At 47.6% G+C, this 17,012-nt stretch overlaps 8 protein-coding genes across 8 annotated transcripts; 2 read left to right on the top strand and 6 right to left on the bottom strand.

The window, feature by feature from the left end:
• Positions 1–50: 50 nt before the first annotated feature.
• Positions 51–456, top strand: SERLADRAFT_368937 (uncharacterized protein; the record flags this gene model as incomplete). The annotated part of the gene is made up of 3 exons (XM_007317603.1): positions 51–71; positions 123–223; positions 276–456. 3 exons carry the CDS (start codon positions 51–53, stop codon positions 454–456), a joined length of 303 nt encoding a protein of 100 aa, XP_007317665.1.
• Positions 457–639: 183 nt separating this feature from the next.
• SERLADRAFT_437271 (uncharacterized protein) lies at positions 640–3,746 on the bottom strand (the record flags this gene model as incomplete). The annotated part of the gene is made up of 5 exons (XM_007317602.1): positions 640–1,284; positions 1,338–1,457; positions 1,523–1,678; positions 1,763–3,328; positions 3,375–3,746. The coding sequence occupies 5 exons, from the start codon at positions 3,744–3,746 to the stop codon at positions 640–642; spliced, it is 2,859 nt and encodes a 952-aa protein (XP_007317664.1).
• Positions 3,747–3,779: 33 nt separating this feature from the next.
• SERLADRAFT_465864 (uncharacterized protein) lies at positions 3,780–4,512 on the bottom strand (the record flags this gene model as incomplete). Its single annotated transcript, XM_007317601.1, has 4 exons — positions 3,780–3,979; positions 4,046–4,229; positions 4,285–4,333; positions 4,387–4,512. The coding sequence occupies 4 exons, from the start codon at positions 4,404–4,406 to the stop codon at positions 3,927–3,929; spliced, it is 306 nt and encodes a 101-aa protein (XP_007317663.1).
• Positions 4,513–4,648: 136 nt separating this feature from the next.
• SERLADRAFT_465859 (uncharacterized protein) lies at positions 4,649–6,193 on the bottom strand (the record flags this gene model as incomplete). The annotated part of the gene is made up of 4 exons (XM_007317600.1): positions 4,649–5,075; positions 5,135–5,232; positions 5,285–5,456; positions 5,520–6,193. The coding sequence occupies 4 exons, from the start codon at positions 6,131–6,133 to the stop codon at positions 4,814–4,816; spliced, it is 1,146 nt and encodes a 381-aa protein (XP_007317662.1).
• Positions 6,194–10,400: 4,207 nt separating this feature from the next.
• On the bottom strand, positions 10,401–10,752 carry SERLADRAFT_387652 (uncharacterized protein; the record flags this gene model as incomplete). Its single annotated transcript, XM_007317599.1, has 2 exons — positions 10,401–10,676; positions 10,729–10,752. The coding sequence occupies 2 exons, from the start codon at positions 10,750–10,752 to the stop codon at positions 10,401–10,403; spliced, it is 300 nt and encodes a 99-aa protein (XP_007317661.1).
• A 445-nt stretch (positions 10,753–11,197) lies between these two features.
• Positions 11,198–11,754, top strand: SERLADRAFT_387650 (uncharacterized protein; the record flags this gene model as incomplete). Its single annotated transcript, XM_007317598.1, has 1 exon — positions 11,198–11,754. One exon carries the CDS (start codon positions 11,293–11,295, stop codon positions 11,680–11,682), a length of 390 nt encoding a protein of 129 aa, XP_007317660.1.
• Positions 11,755–11,841: 87 nt separating this feature from the next.
• On the bottom strand, positions 11,842–13,535 carry SERLADRAFT_465856 (carbohydrate-binding module family 12 protein; the record flags this gene model as incomplete). The annotated part of the gene is made up of 10 exons (XM_007317597.1): positions 11,842–12,005; positions 12,059–12,099; positions 12,157–12,355; positions 12,414–12,481; positions 12,545–12,554; positions 12,621–12,812; positions 12,871–12,954; positions 13,006–13,254; positions 13,320–13,357; positions 13,412–13,535. 10 exons carry the CDS (start codon positions 13,470–13,472, stop codon positions 11,979–11,981), a joined length of 969 nt encoding a protein of 322 aa, XP_007317659.1.
• A 1,067-nt stretch (positions 13,536–14,602) lies between these two features.
• SERLADRAFT_465851 (uncharacterized protein) lies at positions 14,603–16,936 on the bottom strand (the record flags this gene model as incomplete). The annotated part of the gene is made up of 6 exons (XM_007317596.1): positions 14,603–14,657; positions 14,728–14,991; positions 15,066–15,229; positions 15,284–16,005; positions 16,061–16,085; positions 16,154–16,936. The coding sequence occupies 5 exons, from the start codon at positions 16,736–16,738 to the stop codon at positions 14,868–14,870; spliced, it is 1,620 nt and encodes a 539-aa protein (XP_007317658.1).
• Positions 16,937–17,012: the final 76 nt, after the last annotated feature.

The raw sequence follows: 17,012 nt of genomic DNA, 5'->3' as shown, positions 1-17,012 counted from the left end.
TGGCGCATTTAAAAGATGTCAACAGCCCATTTCCGTGCTCACCAAAGTCCATGTATCGTCTAGCTTGCAAGGTAAGCGGGGGAAAGCTGTCCTGTGGATACCACGTTCATAGTACTCTGTAGCTCGGCCTTGATGACCTCAAAGACCACGCGTCTAAATCGATATGCTCAAAGGTCACGAAGTACAACGTTGTTGAGGAAGTGTTTTCCATGTTCACATCCCGGTTCGTGATTCAAGCTAGTATGGCCTATGCATTTCGCTAATTGGTCTGCTAGATATCCTGCTATACGAGCCATGGAGCTACGCATTTTAATCGAAAATGTGAACTCTCCAGAAGTTACATCGGCGTTACTTCCTAAATTCAGTAGTATCGCGAGAGGCGATCTTCCTCACTGCGCGGAAGTATTGACAAGAATCGTCTTGGAACTGGCTGATGAAAAAGCCTCTGAAGTCTGAAGTTGGAAATTACTATCTTTTATTTTGAGAATGTAACTTGGGTTTGCACCATATCTTGAAAATACACATCTTGCAATATCGTAGCCCCTTTCCACTCCGTTGCCGAACTTGCTTACATGCCATGTTTTTGACCACCATAATATATCATCACACATATCGTGTGTTCTTAGGTTCGCAAGCTCTTCACTCACCACGTCTCCACACTCTTCCTGGTAGTCCAAACAAACCCCCACGTCGACACACCTCCTCCATCGTTCCCACATCCACATCAGCACCCAAAGCGCCATTAAGCTCAATTTTGACGCCTTGCGGTCGACTGGTATCGAATGTAACGCGAAGCTCAACCATGCCGGTGATCGGTGCGCGCTCAGGCGAAGTGATCACGATTGACGGTGGCGGCTCAAGTCGAGGAGGTGTGGGCATAGGAAGATGGGCAGATAATGGATCCGGAAGGGAATCGGATAGACCGGGAATCGACATGTCCCCCGTAGTGGGTGAGTCAAAAAGGCTGTCGTGCGCTGAGTCGGGAGGAGGACCGGCGACGGAGCTACTCGACGAGTAAGGAACGGCTAGAGAAGGGATGTAAACGGTAACAGGGATGAACCGTGGCCGGAAGGTACCAGACAACAGTGCCTGGAGAGTAGCTTCGGTTGCTTCCCCCTCATCTTCATACTCTACCTTGGCCTTAAAGTTGTCGCTTTCCTGCTTTGTGAACCGTGACGTCGTATCTGTCTGATTGCCATTCACGTAATTGTAATACGGCGGACTGTCAGGGGCCCACTGCACTGTAGTTAGCATTGCGTTTAGCCAACACTGTTCTTTCACAATCTTCCAGACGCCAACATCAGACCAATTGCCATGATAACCATAAATATACATACTTCGAGTATGGCCCATACTTCTTTCATATTGCGCACTGGAACGCGATCAAGGTAAAATCCAGGCTCCTGTGGCGCCAAAAGATGCAGCTCAAGAGGCGGATGTGCGTTGCTCGGTGAACGCTACGACACGCGACTAGGGTAAGGGATGTGGCATATTCAAAACATCAAAAAGGTTACGCACATACATCGTTTTGTAGCGTTCGTAGGACACCGCTTCGCTTCCTGTGAACTAACAAAGCGTCAACTAATGGAACAGTAAGAGAATTAGACGAAGAGGAACAATGTATGAAAAAGGCTAGGAACACGAAATTAAAGTGTAGAATGGTAATTTGTGACAAAGACTAGTTAAAGTCCTCAGTAATTGACAAAATGGTCCTCCACGACCAGAAAGCAAATCTACGATGCAAGGTGACAGAAGAACTTACTAGCATATCAAGCCAACTCCCCGACCAAATTGCCCCACCGTCCATTTCAGGGCTCATAGAAGAGCCACCCATGTGAGTACCACTTATCCCAAAGTTGACATTCCCCATGGTACCCAAACCCATGGATCCCATATCCATATTAGCCATACCTCCAACTCCCAGACCTTCAAGACCAGAACAGCTGTTATCACCCTCCGTTTGGCCCCGAAGCGCACGCAAGGTGCTTTCTATCGCAAACATCCTACCCTGGCTCATTACAACACCAGGTAGTCGACCACTAGAAGTGAAGTCGAGGAACCACGAATGATGTATCTGAGACGAACTTCCAGGATGACCGGAAGTGGAGCTGTAATTGAGGGTTGTTGATACAGAGGAGGGGAAATGCGGGAATACGTGGTTCACATCTGAGCTTCCTGGGTGCAAGGGAAAATTCGGTCTCAGAGCTTTGGCCGCTCTCTTTCCAGTATCCTGCTCTGGACCACCTAAAATCGGTGCCTTTTCGAGTGGGATGAGCACCAGATTCGCCATAGTAACCCCTGGTAGACGAGGGTGGGTCGTCAAGAAGCTCCGCAGGTCGACCATAGGTATGTCAATTTTAAGTGAACTCTTTGGAATTGTGCGGGGTCTAGCAGCAGCAACCGAGCGAGAGAAGGAAAGATAGACGAGAGGCGAGACGTGCACGAGAAATGATAAAACAGGTGCTACAAGATACGGTAATGGGAGTGCGTGGGCACGCAAGAGGAAAATGTCCAACGGAGCGGCAGGCGCGGTCAGAGCACTAGATATATTTCGCACGTATAAGAAAAAATGATGGCATAAAGCTGTGAGCAAGTTTACAAAAGGGAAATTAGGATGAACAACATACGAAGCGACATTCCCAGCTTCTTGCATCGCTACACGCTCCAAAGTCGCGTTGAGCTGATCAGTATCGATAAACCATCGAACACCACCGTAGTTCCCGCCAGTAGCAGCAAGCTTGTCCAGCATCATCAGGTAACCGAGATGCGTTTGCATGTCATAACCAAGACGCGCTGCGTGTATCGAGACATCATCCTGGGTATTCTCGGTTTCCATGCCTGTATCACTCGTGGATTCAGCATCCACTGAACCTTTTCTGACAGTATCTAAAAAGTCGCTCAAAGAGTTGTTGAGAAAAGCATCGAGACCGTCGGTTTTGTTCCCGCTTCCATTCACTGTGGTACCGTCAAGGGCGAAAGAAGTTTTGAAAGAAACGACCTTGACACCTGGTAATTTCGAAGACAAATCTTTGCTATCCGTAGTGGTCGCATTTTGGGAACCACCAGCAAAGTCAACACCAAGGTCCAAATCCACATCAATTACCAGGACTTTGCCTCCAAGGACTACGGTAGCGCGCGAACTAGATGATGGATTATAGTCGTTGAAGGTTTCCATACTTGCAGTCGCACCCCATGTTTCAATACGGGAGAGACACCACTCTGCTAAGGCGCGTGGTTCAGGGAAAACAGGGATATCCTCGCCGTAGAGTGGGCGCGAAGAGAGACGATTGCGGAATGATGAGACTGTTCTATGAACATTTTGATCTGCCTATCTGCAAGTGAGTTACACGGTGATGATCGCGAGATGGTTGAACAAGAAGAGCAGGATTATCAGAGGTATATGAGAGCGATAAAAAGTACGAGATTGAAGGCATACTGACGAGATGGAGGGTGTGTTCAATTGACGCCTGTTGTCTCAGCAGCGATAATAACTTTGGATCTTGAATTGCCAGAGATGCTGGATTATCAAGGGAATGTGCAAGCTGGTTTGTTATACCGATCAAATCACGCAAGGAGGCCACATGTGTCTCGGACGAGACAGAGAAGGGATGAGGGGGGGAAAGTCGGGACTGTGAGGAAGAAAGAGATTTTGAGAAAAAAAGGTCGTTGTGTAGACTATGGTTTTGGAGGGTGGAGAGAAGAGTAGGGGGAGTGTCGGAAATACTCGCTTGATTCGACAGCGACATTCATGGACAAATGCAAGTGGTTAATGACTTGACAGCCACCGCGCACACACTGGCACCACGACCACTGAATCGTACCAATCTAAGTCAAATTATGATTTTCTATTATATTCTCTAATACAATCTCCTTCGATAATGATATAGGCATCTATGCTTCCAGAAAGCAATGTTTCAAAACACCTGCTAGTGTTTGTTCAACTCCTGCTGCGTCTCCCCTTTGTCATGCCTGGCATTTCCTGTGATGCAATGCAGATATCGTCATACCGAAATTTGATGCGTCGGCCAAGGTCCTAGCGACTCACCTTCAGCTTGCTGCTGCTTGTCGCCAGTGAACGCACCAGCGACCGTGTCCTTCTTCCCTACTATTCGATCGGTGGTACCTTCGACGTATCCTTTACCTTTGGCGGCATTGTACTCGGACTCGCCCTTGGCGTGTTCATCCTTTCCAGACTGCTGCCACGAGGTCGCTCCAGTAAGGCTGCCAATCTGTTGGAATGTGAGTGTTAAAAAACTGGTTGATCATAAAACACGTTAAACATACAGTCTCATTCACCGTACCCTTGGCCGAGTGAAATTGCCCTGAAGTTTTGCTGCGACACCCAAGTCATTAAGCCTGCTCATGTCGAACGACACGGGTACCAACCTTGGGTCTTGGTAGGACATGTTATATCTGTACGAGTACACTGGTAGGATGTGTATTTCGTGTGGTTGATAGTTGCGTTCAACTTCCTCGCCTCGCTTTTGATTATATATTCGGTCAAACGGCTTCACTACGTCATTTCCACTCATTGGACGTCCGACGTCATCTCAAGATTCATGTCGTTTGACGCGGCTGCTTTCGACGAGCAGTGGCTGACACTGTTACATAGTAGTTTTCCTTAATTCAGACCAAGCCAGAGCATTACCGAGGGCAAAAAAGGCGTAAATGAGTTGGTGGTTCTTGGTATAATGCAATGTGCTACGTTACAACAAACATGAAACAATCCTAGCTGATAGTCTTTGGAATAAATACAACATCTACAACGCCCAGAGTGACATCAACATCATACCGCATATCAAGTTTCATGTGCTCATGTGGGACATAACTCTCTATGACCTGCTTTCCCCCACGTCTTCCAAACTTCGTTCTCTGACCTTCCCACTGCTCTCGCGACCACTCTACTGGCAACTCCCCACCCTTCCGTTTTAAGAGCCTCGAAGAAGCCTTCAACCGACCAAGGATGGGAACTGAAGACGGCTGATGAACGAGATTTGTAGTGGTCGTATAGTTCAGGGTACCAGGGGTCGTAGTAATCCGTATAAAACAATCTATGGGCTTCCCTATTTGCAAATCTATGTTCAAGAGACAAAGTCAACGCAAGGAAACTATCAATGAAAGACTAACAACGTACCGGAACATCCACAGCGCGATGATGATCTGGAAAACCACAAAGACAAAGATCATCGTCCTAATTGGTAATCGCCGTTCACTGATCGCAGTCGGTTGTATCTAAGTCGCTTTCGTTATTGTCGTCAAATTTTGGGGTAGACATCTAACTCACTATACGTTTACTTCTACTTTCCCTCATTGAAGCGTACTTCGTGCTCAAATCTGGTTCATTCTCCTTTACGTTCCTAAGGTCGCACGTCAGCTGGCCGCGTACACCCCGCGCAGTTAGCGACACGCCATCAAGATTTTGGAGATGTAAAACGTGAAGTGCCTCATCACCAGATCTGCACAGACAAAAAAAGTGCTTAGTGAAATCCCGAAGAATTGATTGTAAAAATAATACAGACCTTTCAACATCACTGCTTACTTCTTGGAATTCACGAAGCGTTGCCTTCACATATGCTAGTGCTTCATCGCGCCCCATGACGATGTCATCTATGACAGAAATATCACCATTTTCTTCACATTCTTTCAAGCTAGGATCCAAGTTCTCTTCGACCTCTCGACCCATGGCATCTACAATGCGTACTGCGCTCCTACTATTGTTGCGAGACGTAGCAGGTACATGCGGCGCTGTAGTCGATTCCTGCTCGTCCTTGGTCTCTTTTCGGTTTTTTGCACCACTATTCTTCTTACTGCTCTCCTGTCCGGCATTTGTGTCTTTATCCGCATCACCGTTCTCTTCTAGCCTTTCCCTACCAAACGCATCAACAACTCGTACACTTGGAGACTTCCTCAGAGGTCGAGGAACTGGCACAATAGGGGTCGAAGGAACTACTGGAGGGGGTGTTTTGGACCGTTCTTGTGATCTAAGGTCAGCGTTGGAGTCTGCGCTACCGTTGGCAGCAGTAGCAGCAGTAGTATTCTGGGTTGAACCAACCACTTGATCTGGTTGTATGACAGCTTCCTGTGGACTTTCAACGGCTGGCTTGCCAATAGTCGGAACTGTAACTTCCGTCATCGAGAATGACGTATCTGACTCGCCAGGCTCAACGTCAAAACGAACCTTCAATATGCTCCTCCTTCGTCCCAGCGACCCGAACTGAGATTGTGACTGGGTCAGAGAACTTGATTGTGTGGTAGGTTGGTTGGGTGTCGCCAGCCATGCTCCTGGTGGAGCAGGCGTTCGTAAGGGAAGGGAAGCAGCGCGTGACCGTGATTGTACAGGAGTAACAGGATCGTCACCAGCGAGCTGCTGGTCTTGTCCAGGAGACGGGTCGGGGAGGGACTGAGACTTAGGAAGAGAAGAAGAAGCTATGGTAGGATGTTGCTGAACCGGTGATGATGGGAAAGCGGGGGGGACATATTTCGGTTGAACAGGAGTCGCGGCCCAAGCACCAGGAGGTCGGGGAGTCTGCATAGCTGAGAATGTAGTGTCCATTCGCGCACCTCCATTATACTCATGTTTTTGGCCAGGCTGCGGCTCCGTTTCTTCCTCAGAGGAGGAAGGTGGACCCGGAAGTTCGGGTAGGTCATGTGGCGGTGAAGGCGTTCGAAATTCTAGCTTGTGGAGTGAAGACCGACGAGGTGGGGTGGCAAGCGAGAAAAGAGGTTGAACAGCTTTCTCGTCTTTAGTATCAATCTGTCGGGAGAGCTGAGGTGGTGATTCAATAGGGGGAGGTAAGCCTATTTCGGTGGCGGAAGGAGAGTGTGGCGCTGGGGACTGTGGTGGTATAGGTGGTGTTGTAGAGCGTGGAGAGGGCGAAGGGACTCGTGTTTTTATGGGAGGTGAAGGGACACGGGAAGCTAAAGCTTTCTGAAGGCGATTCTCATGGTCTAATGCTGCAGATGGAGAAGGGGGACGATGAGGTTTTGGGGATGATGGAGCTGATTCTAGGACTTCGGTTTCTGCATCTGACTCTACCCTCGAGGACTGAATCGACGGGACAGTGAAATGTACATTAGCTGGGGATAAATGATGATCAACAATCATGCAACGACAATAATATAAAATCGAGGTCTATCACGCACCGGTTGCTAGATCCTGACGTCTAAACCCATCAGATCTGAGGTGAGGTGGGATTCGTCCCGCAGACTCGCTCAGTTCTGTCAGAGTCCTCCTGTGTCCTTTGCTGTACGTAGCGTCTTCCCCAACCTCCCCATCGTTACGTTCACTAGAACCAACTTTACTCTTCCTTGAGGGTGATAACACAGGAATTAAACTGGGTTTCATCACCCCAGACATCCTGCTGGACGGCCTGGAGCTTGGAGACGGAGTAGACTGGCGAAGATCATGCATTGAATCCATCTGACCAACTGGAACCTCAGCGGACTTTTGTATTTCATTAGCCGAAGTCGAGGAATGACTACGAGGAAAATGCCATCCAAATCGTGATCCGAGAGCAGGCGTTCTGGGTGCTTTGGCGCTAGCATCGGTAAAGTCTGACTGATGATCATCCTCCGTATGGACCGAAGAAGGGGGCCGGGGAGAGAATGATGAGCGCTGATTATGTACAGAAGACCTGAAGGACTTTGTAGTAGAGTGAGGATCAGAGGATAGTACTTTTGATCCCGACGGTATTGGCTTTCGATGAGACACGTCCGTAGGGACCGAAGAAAGACTTGATGCCGACCGCAGGGATTGACGCATACCCCGATTCTCACTTAGCCGTCCATTGACTTGACCGGTAGGTAATGGTGAAGCTGGCTTCGTACTTCCTTCGCTATCGCGCCTTGACCTTGTTGAATGCCATTTGGGATGGGGGGAATTCCAATTACGCTCACGTTCGTGGTCAAACTCTTCCTCTGGTTCACGTTCCTTAAGTGATCCCCGACTTCCAACAGAACCACTCGGAGAACTAGCTCGAGAAGACAATGAAAGTGATGAATGTGACGTTTGACGCTGAAGAGAAGAATGTGTGGGGGTGAGGTAAGGCGTAGCAGATGGTGGGCGAGGTGCATGCGAGTAAATATGCGAATGTGAAGTAGGTGAATGAGTGCTCAGACTGGAAGACGGACGGCTATTGGGAAGATGTCGCTTATTCCACTCCCGCTCCCGTTCTTTATTTCGCTCTTGGTCCATTTCTGCTATGCGTTCGCGATCTACTCAAAACATTTTCGAAATCAATGATCTCAAAATAAGGCCTGGTAGAACAAATATCCAGGACTCACAGTCGGCGTGGGAGCCCATTGAGCTTGGCCTTGAGCTCTTGTCATCATCAAAACTTCGCAGAGATGCACTACTACCTCTCCTATGCAAACTCCCACCATTGCCATTCGCCATTGGTGAACCATTCCGCGAGAATGACTCTTGGGACAACGACTTCATGTGTGATTGGGAATGACGATGGTGCAATTCGGGGGTGCCCGATCTAGAGAGCGGCTGTTTGGGGTGCGGTCGGTTCCACTCCCGCTCTCTCTCCCGATTACGCTCTTCTTCGACAGCGTGTCGAGGGTCTTTAGCTAGATATAATGATGATATAAACTAACCTTGGAGAGCAAATTAAGTGAGAATCACGTACTGTCATTAGTGCTCATGGATGAGCTAGCCCGCGACGCTGATTTTGCAAAGGAAAAATAATTAAATGACGTAGCCAATGCAAAACTAATTTGAGATAGACGAACATGAAGCACTAAAATCGCCGCTTGCACGTCTCGAAACCAATGTATGACCATTTTCTCCACCGCCATTCGAGTGAATACTATCGCGCGAACCCGATTTGACATGAAACGAGGCAGAGGAACGAGGGCGAAGAGGTGTCTTTGAGGGATGCATGGGGGTTGATATTCGCTTTGGTAATAATGAAACTAAAAAAATGTGAATCAGGGAAAATATAATAATGATTCATGATCACCTTCGCCCTCCGAGACGTCAAATTCTTTCATGACTTTTTGCATCTCAGAGTCCTGGTCCATAAGGTCTGCATAGCACCGACAAAATGGGATTTTACATCATCAGAGAAGTAATAAGAAAGACTGACTGGATCCATATGCCAATTGAGATGGCATTTGAAAAGAATTCTGAAAGGAATGCTGAGGCGTGCTAGTTGCCACAGGAGGCGTTGCAGGAGAAGAAGTCGATTGTCCGAAAAACCTAGCACTGGATTTACTGTCGGCATTTGCACTCTCAACAGTAAACTTATCCACGAGAGAGGACGAAGTAGAATCAACCGCTACTTGAAAAAAATGACATGCAGGAGAGTATGCAGACTTAGACATGAACAATACTGACGAGCAAAGCGCATACCATCGAATAGAGCTGATGGCGTCTGTTGGTCCATAAGTTGGGTTTGAGACGACATCAGACGCGCATTTAGGGTATCGAAGGTTGCTGCATGTGATGATCTGAATGAGGGATCTGATACTAAACATGACTCTTGGGTCACGGATAAAAATGTGATACAAAATACTACGCACTTGATGGCCTATCAACTTCTTCATCACTCAGACTGAGTCTATTTCCTTTATTACTAGCTCTCTCCTTTTTTAATGTAGCGTTTGTTTCCACATCACTGACATCAACACTATTTCTCCGTGGCCTCGACTTCAGTGGCGTACCTCCAGGCTCTCGAAGAGCATGGGAGAACAGATCTCGAATGCTTTCAGTGGCAATGCTGGATGTTTTGGAGTCAAAATGTGGGGTATCTATGTCTGAATCTATATCTGAGGGAGTCGCACGTCCGTGCAGGGAAGTTTGAGCAGGCGGTGAAGAGTGGGTAAGAGCAAGAACAGCACGCAAACGGCTGGCTGTGGTGTCTGTTGGTGTCGCAGATAAGGGCGAGACACCAGAACCATAATGTGTCGTAGATGGAGATATAGCTTTAGTCGGCATTCGCGGGGTTGACTCCTGGTCTTCATCGTCACTGTTGCTGTGAGGAAGCTCCAAACGGGCTGACGAAGATCCTGCAAGTGGTGTACGATCCATATTGCCATTCTGGAAACGCGGGCTGGGGCTACGGCGAATAAGTCTCAAGCGGGGAATATGAATGTTGGTGGAAGTGGGTGTCTCCATGGTCTCCTCGTCGTGCTCGACGACGAGCAGCCTATGTGCAGCGTGCTCGCGTCCAGCAATTGTGGTGCAATATATTAGGAAATGGAGGGAAGCTTATGATAAACAACACCAAATACTGTTTCACTCTTGTACGCTCCAAATTCGGAATCGGCCTTGTCTTTATCTTCCTCAATGGTCAACCACACAAATGTTAATGTAAACCTTCCATATCTTGACAACGAATAAAAGCTTGTTACTATATCTCATTATTAATTCCCTTTCTTTGTTATTCTGTCCCCTAGGCCTTTTGCTGGGAGGAACTCAGTTGTTGTAAAACCACTTGAAGGTTGCAATTGCAATGAGTATCTGATCCATACACAATATCCAACAGTGTGGTATGTCTGCAATCGACTATTAGACTGAGGCCACTTTTTTCTATTTGACAGTTATTCATAGCCGCTAGCTTTATATGTCCACTCCGAGTGAGGTGATAGTCCAAGTCCGTCGGAGAACTAGTGGCCGTACCAAGACCAAGTTGCGCTAGCACAAATCTGGACCCACAGCTAAAGAATAGCTCCGCCAACGATGTTGAATACCCAAGTTAAAACATCGAAAATTTCTTTTACGTTGGTGAGAACACTCGGTTGCATCGGTCACATTCGCTGTATCCTCTACAGAAATGCCTTCACGCCATTCTTTACAGCAGGCTGCCATCGCCATAAGTGTAGTGAGTGTCATTTATAATATAGCGGAAGGTATCGTCTCCGTTGTTTTTGGTTTGGAGTCGTCCTCTCGATCCCTTGTCTTCTTTGGCATCCAGTCAGCCATCGAGGTAGCTTCTTCGGCTTTTGTCGTGTGGAGATTTTGTCATGTGCGGAGACCTGGCGACGAAACAGGCAATGACCTTGAAGAACGTGCTGATACGAGGTGAGATTTACCATTGTGTATTCTAGTGTCATTACTGATTCTGTCCATTCAAAAGATTCGAAAGAATATCTACCATCGGCATCGGTATGCTACTCATCATGCTCGCCGTAGCTGCAATCGTTAGCTCTATCGTTGCCCTGACACAGCACGAACACCCCAGTCCGTCTAATGCAACGCTCATCGTATCTGCTAGCACCATGTTCATCACATTCGTTCTCTGGATACCCAAGCGTTACTTGTCACGTGCTCTCAATTCAAGTACTATGCAAGGTGAAGCGCTTTGCGCTCTTTCCTGTATCCAATTCAGTGCAGTGCTTTGCATCGGCTCTTTGATATACCGGTTGTGGCGCGGTGGGTGGTGGGTGGACTCTGCGACGGCTATCTTGATTGCTCTGTTGTTTGGTTGGGAAGGCCAGAAGATGGTTAAATGGGCAAGAGACGCAGCATTTGATGGGGGATGTTGTGGGCACTGCAAGACGGTTCCAGGAAGCCGATCTACTGTAACTGGTGATAGTAAGGACAGCGAGGTTGCCATATCCGACTCGCACGAAGTTATATCAGCCACATCACCCGTCAGTGAGCGCTGCACAGGGAATGATAGTTGCGGTATTTCAGATACATCTCACGTTCATGCGAGCGAAGTCGCGAAGTAACCGTAGTTCCAGGGCATTTCTTCGGAGAGAAATGCACAGGGGATCTTGAAGATCGTGTTAACATTTACCTAGAAAACTACAATAATAAATGCTATGTTATGCTCTGCAGTGTCACGATGTGATTTGATATCCGGATTAATTTTGTTCCTTCTCTGATATCGTGTTGTTCAATGTTCAACAGTTCATTTACAGCTACGACGATACATGATTATACAAGGTATGATTCACAAAGCAGATAAGCATTTCTAGAATTTGCCAAGACTTCCTTCCCCCCCAAGAACACACTGGCAAAGAACTTAAACATAACAAAGAACGGCATATTCCTGATCATGAAAAGATGAATGCGATGCTTTGCAAAAGTCGAATCATGTCTTACCTTGATTTTCTTCTCAGTATTGTCATACGGAATATAAGCCCCTGTCGCAGAGATAATATTTAGTAATGCATGATAAGCATGTTTATTACACGACTCACCATCCCCATAAACCTCACTTGCCTTTCCGGGATGGACCGCGTCGTGGTATGGCGCCTTTGCAATGTACTGCTTATCACCTGACGGTTCAGAACCTCCCTCGACAGGCACGTAGCCAAGATGTTCCACTTTCAGCGTACCCGAAACGCTCACCCATCGCACAGCTCTCGGATTCCCGACGAGGATTTCGTACTGGTCAAGCTATACGGTGAACACGATCAGCTTTGTGAAGATAACGCAGCTCTGAACGATAACACACGTGGATTTCTTCTTTCTTGTATCCGATAACGGCACCTTTCTTAAATACGGACGACGCTTTGCCAATCACTAACATCACGATGTTTTATCAGCTCTCCATACTGGAAAACTGTAGGGTAACTAGATACGTACTCAAGCCACCCTTAAGAAAGAAAATGGGAGATATCGTTAGCATATACAAGCAAACCGCCTTGTTGAAGAAACTTACATCCTGGTATGCACGGCAAATATACAGCGGCTCACCACGCTCATACCCTCCTTCAATTGCATCAGTCGGGATATTCTTACCCTGGGTGAGTACCCAGGCTACGGGGCTAGGGTAGTTTCCATTTCGGTACTGGTACGTTCGTGACTGTGCCTCGGTAATCCAGTTGTTCAACGACCAAAGGTGCGCTTTTTTCTATCACAATAGCGCTCTTTAGAAAAGGCTCGCTAAAAACAACAACGCACAAACTTACCTCCTCGGCGGATTTCTCGTGTGACTTGTACGCCTGGTAGCCAGCACCCAAAAGGGCAACACCAGCAAGAATCCCGCCTCCGACCTTGAAAAGAGATCAGCCATAAAACTTTGAACATCTAATACATCACAGTACCTCGAGCTCCTTCTTGCGATGATCGTCCAAGTCGTACCAGTGTTTCTTGCGCTCTTCGTGGGTGGGCTCAGCTTGGGGTTGAGGTTGCTGCGGTTGTTGATACAATGGAGCCTGAGGCTGTTCTCCGTAGGTTGGAGCAGGAGGCTGAGGTTTACAATCCTCTCCCCATTGCTGAGAGCTTTGGTGATGGCCGTGGTGCTCCTGCATACGCCCCCAGAGTGCGGGGGTTGCAGGAGGAGTCCAGTCCGACTACCCACATGACGACGAACGTATGTTATTACGAAAGGATGTGGATGTAACATAGACAGACGTACCTGAGATCTGTGGGGTTGAATGATCTTGTACTTAACATCTGGGTACATCTAGTTAAGCATGTGATGGTGACAGGCCATTTCTCATAACCAACCGTCGAAGATCACAACAGATCCGTAGTCGTATTGAGTGCCAGGTTCCCAGTATTCAACCATTCTGACGTTTTTCGCTGTGTGGGTGGTTGTGGTAGTAAATAGGTGAAAGCGAGTAGCTACTCTGTGGGTGCTTTCCACAACACCCTCCCTTTATATACAACATTTGCCCCACACCCGTGGTTATCACCGAAAGCTAGCAATGGAAGAAAACCTTGGATGGCCGGACCAAAGACTAAAACGGGGTAAACCCCCAAACTGATGAACCACTGAGTCAGGTAGGCAGATCGGCTAGATTTAGTCTACCGCGACGTAGGGGAAGAAGTGTGACCTAAGAGAAGAACGACAGAGAATTCACATCTGATGGTTATCTGATTCCTCGCTGCGGAAAACGTGTACGGATGAATTCATCATAGTGATGCAAAAGAAGACAAACTGACAGTTCAATGTTCGGATGAAGGGTCTTGAGCATAATCATTAGGTAAACTGGTAGCTACATTGGATGTGGAGTCTTGTGGAGGTACCTGGATTCTTCCATTCCAACCGTTGTGATACCAATCAGCAGTTCATCATCATAGCCAAAAGGGTCTGACGAACCGATATTTTGAACAACTCAAGGAATCAACTAGCTTCATCTATATCTAACCCAGCTAAGCCCGGTCCTGAATAAAACCATGTGAATTCTGGAGTACATTAGCCAAGGTCAAAGTTATACTTGGGTGAATGGACGGCTTCACTCAGGGGCTAACCTATTTCCATCAAGTTATAGTAATCGGTAGGAAGTGACATGATATTGTAATAGCTGGGTTACACTTACTCAGCCTGGCCAAGTCTATGCCTCATGAAATGCACATTCGTCGGACCGATTACGAGCAGTGCGGGGTCCGGAGGTAGTCAACGTTTCTGACAGCTCATCAAGGAACATAGCTGGCATATAAGCCGGCTTGAGCAGGGCGAAGGTTAGACCTCCTGCCACTATTGGAGCCTGGATATCCAATGTAATAGCCAAGACTGCCTGCACGTCAGTACAACTTGTGAAACAACTTGATATCAGTTGCTACATAACGAGGTGGAACTATGCACACTCATCGCTTTCAGACGCAACCGAACTAAATAGGATGTACTACACCTCAGCGTTACAAAGAAGCGCGTAGATGCCTTGCACCATGATTTCTCTTAGTTTTATCAGGTAAAGGAGGGACAAGCATGTTTCCATAAAACACGTAATATAAGATAGATGCATCCGAACTACGCTTCCAAGTATTATAGATAATCGATAATCAGCTGATGAGCTCGCAACGAGCAAAGGTGAGCTTACAGCTATATGTCCATCTCATCGCCCAAAGATAGTGGAAATTAGACTAGGTTTCAAAGTGTACAATATATAATGCCTTATCCTGTTTCTTCATTGTAGCGGTCTTATCCAAATCCATTGCCCACAGAATAGGTTGTTGCTGGTCATATCAATCCGCCGACTCTGTCTTCCACGATCTTCGCAACAGTTGGGCCGTACACTGGTATTTGCTCGCCTTGGAAACCTTCGGGGTATGCAACGCGAGGGGTATCGCCCTTGGTATAGTAACTACAGAACAATTCAAAGAAAATATTAGCCCTTCGAATTCTATAGAACGCCAGCGAGCATAGTTGATCACTAACGTATCGTTCCAAACAGCGAAATGCTGCATCCCAAGTGCGCCGGTAGTCCATTCATAATCATGTGCAAACCCACCCGGGAAGAACATCTCGATGACTGTTGATATAGGTGTGCGCGGCATCAGAATCAAATGGGAGAGACCATTCCCATGCACGCCAAGTAATACCTGCAAAAAGCGTCAGATAAAAAAATGGAGCCATATATAAGGACAATTGCTTACAGTGGTTCTCGCAGCAATACGAACTTGTTCATCTTTGCTGAGTTTTTCTGCCTGTATTATATTCAGCTCCCATGGTCTCGGACGCTCGGTTCCCTCATATGCGCTTCTCTCTGCATTTTTCCGCTCAACGAGTTCTTCTAGTGCGATCACAAGACCGTCGTGATCCTCTTCAATTAGATGCCGACGTCCAGATTGCCGTGATATGTAGGTAACAACCACTGTATCTTGCTGCTCAAATTCGCCTGACGTGGAATCCATAATACTTTCATCCACACCAGCAAATCGCCATAAAGCATTTCGCACATTATGCCACCAGAGGCCACCATGGCTAAGTCTTCCACGAGCGATAAGGCCATCAACTGCCTCGCTGGCTGTCCTTTGATTTTCCGACCCACAGAACTTACCACGGAATGCTGCGGATCGATCCGAAAGTAGAAGCAAGGGGAAGTGCCAGGCCCTTCCTTCATATTTGGCCTCGAGGGAAGATGCATGGACACGGTCTGCCCAGTCTTCATCGACTTCAACTGTGATAGAGGGGAATGCGGCACGAAAGAAGTAGGCATTGAACCCAGGGTGGTCACGCCACCCCGCACCGGATGAGTGTGGGAATATAGCACGGTGAATGGGCGGTGGAGGATTCGACTGATCCGTCATTGCGCCCGTCCAGAACGCCCAGGCGCCAAATAATAACTCTGCGCAAAAGTGGTAATAATGGCCAAGGACTGCGAAGATAAAAAGTTGAGTAGCGCTACGAAGTTGAAAGGCCAAGATACGTACATTGAGAAGGGTCGTTGAAAAGGAACTTGATATATGCAAACATGAGGATCCATTGAGGAATCGGATGAATGTTTTAGGCAGAGAAGTACTCACAGTGTTACCCTCGACGGTCCATACTCTCCTTGTTGCGGCCTCTTTCCCCCATCGTTTTTCCGCCTCCTCAGGGCTAATAAGTTGCATATTATCCGGAGTAGGCTCTCGCAGAGCTATATTCTCGGGTGTGTTTTCTGCTCGCAGGCCAGTAGAGGTCATAAAGCGGATGTCGGGGAAGTTTAACGGGGAGGAAGTGACGATGAAAAGAGTTCCATTTGACATGTAAAGATCACGAAAAACGGTCCAACCGGGAACATGTTCAACGATCGTTGTATGAGGGAGAGTAAGCGAATGTGTGTGTAGTGAGCTGTCTTGCAGAGGAATAGGGGTGTGATTAGGTTCCACATCATGACTAGAACTTGATTCGACAGGGGGGTGTGAATCATTGAAGTCCTGATCTGGGCTGACATGAAAGTTTTCCTCGCGATCATGCACTGTGTCTTGCATCAGCTGGTGATGTGTGTTGATGACTATGGAGGAATGGGAGCCAAAAAGAGCGATTGCGGAGAAGAAGTGCATGGAGAGGGCACCGAGGAGGATGAGGATGGCATCACGTCTGGAGAGGGTACGGAGGAGGGGCGCCATGGGGGGGATCAGCTTACCTGGAGATGAAAAAGCCAAGAGGAGTGGAGCACGGAGAATGAGTTGGAGCGCCTATGTAAACGACATATCACGGATAATAACGACAAACACCGAGAGAACGAGAGAGACGGTCTGGAATGCACGGTTCTCAGCGTCTCTGCTGACGGAAGACTCATGGCCCTGCATGATCAACTGTCATTCAAAAACAGCCAATGACCCACTAACGTTAGTTAGAAGCGGTCAGTCAATACCGTCAGTCCTGTCTGTGCCTCAAAGT

Source organism: Serpula lacrymans (genome assembly GCF_000218685.1).
Source record: "Serpula lacrymans var. lacrymans S7.9 unplaced genomic scaffold SERLAscaffold_6, whole genome shotgun sequence".
NCBI classification, from domain to species: Eukaryota; Fungi; Basidiomycota; class Agaricomycetes; order Boletales; family Serpulaceae; genus Serpula; species Serpula lacrymans.
This window is presented reverse-complemented; position numbering and strand designations above follow the sequence as displayed.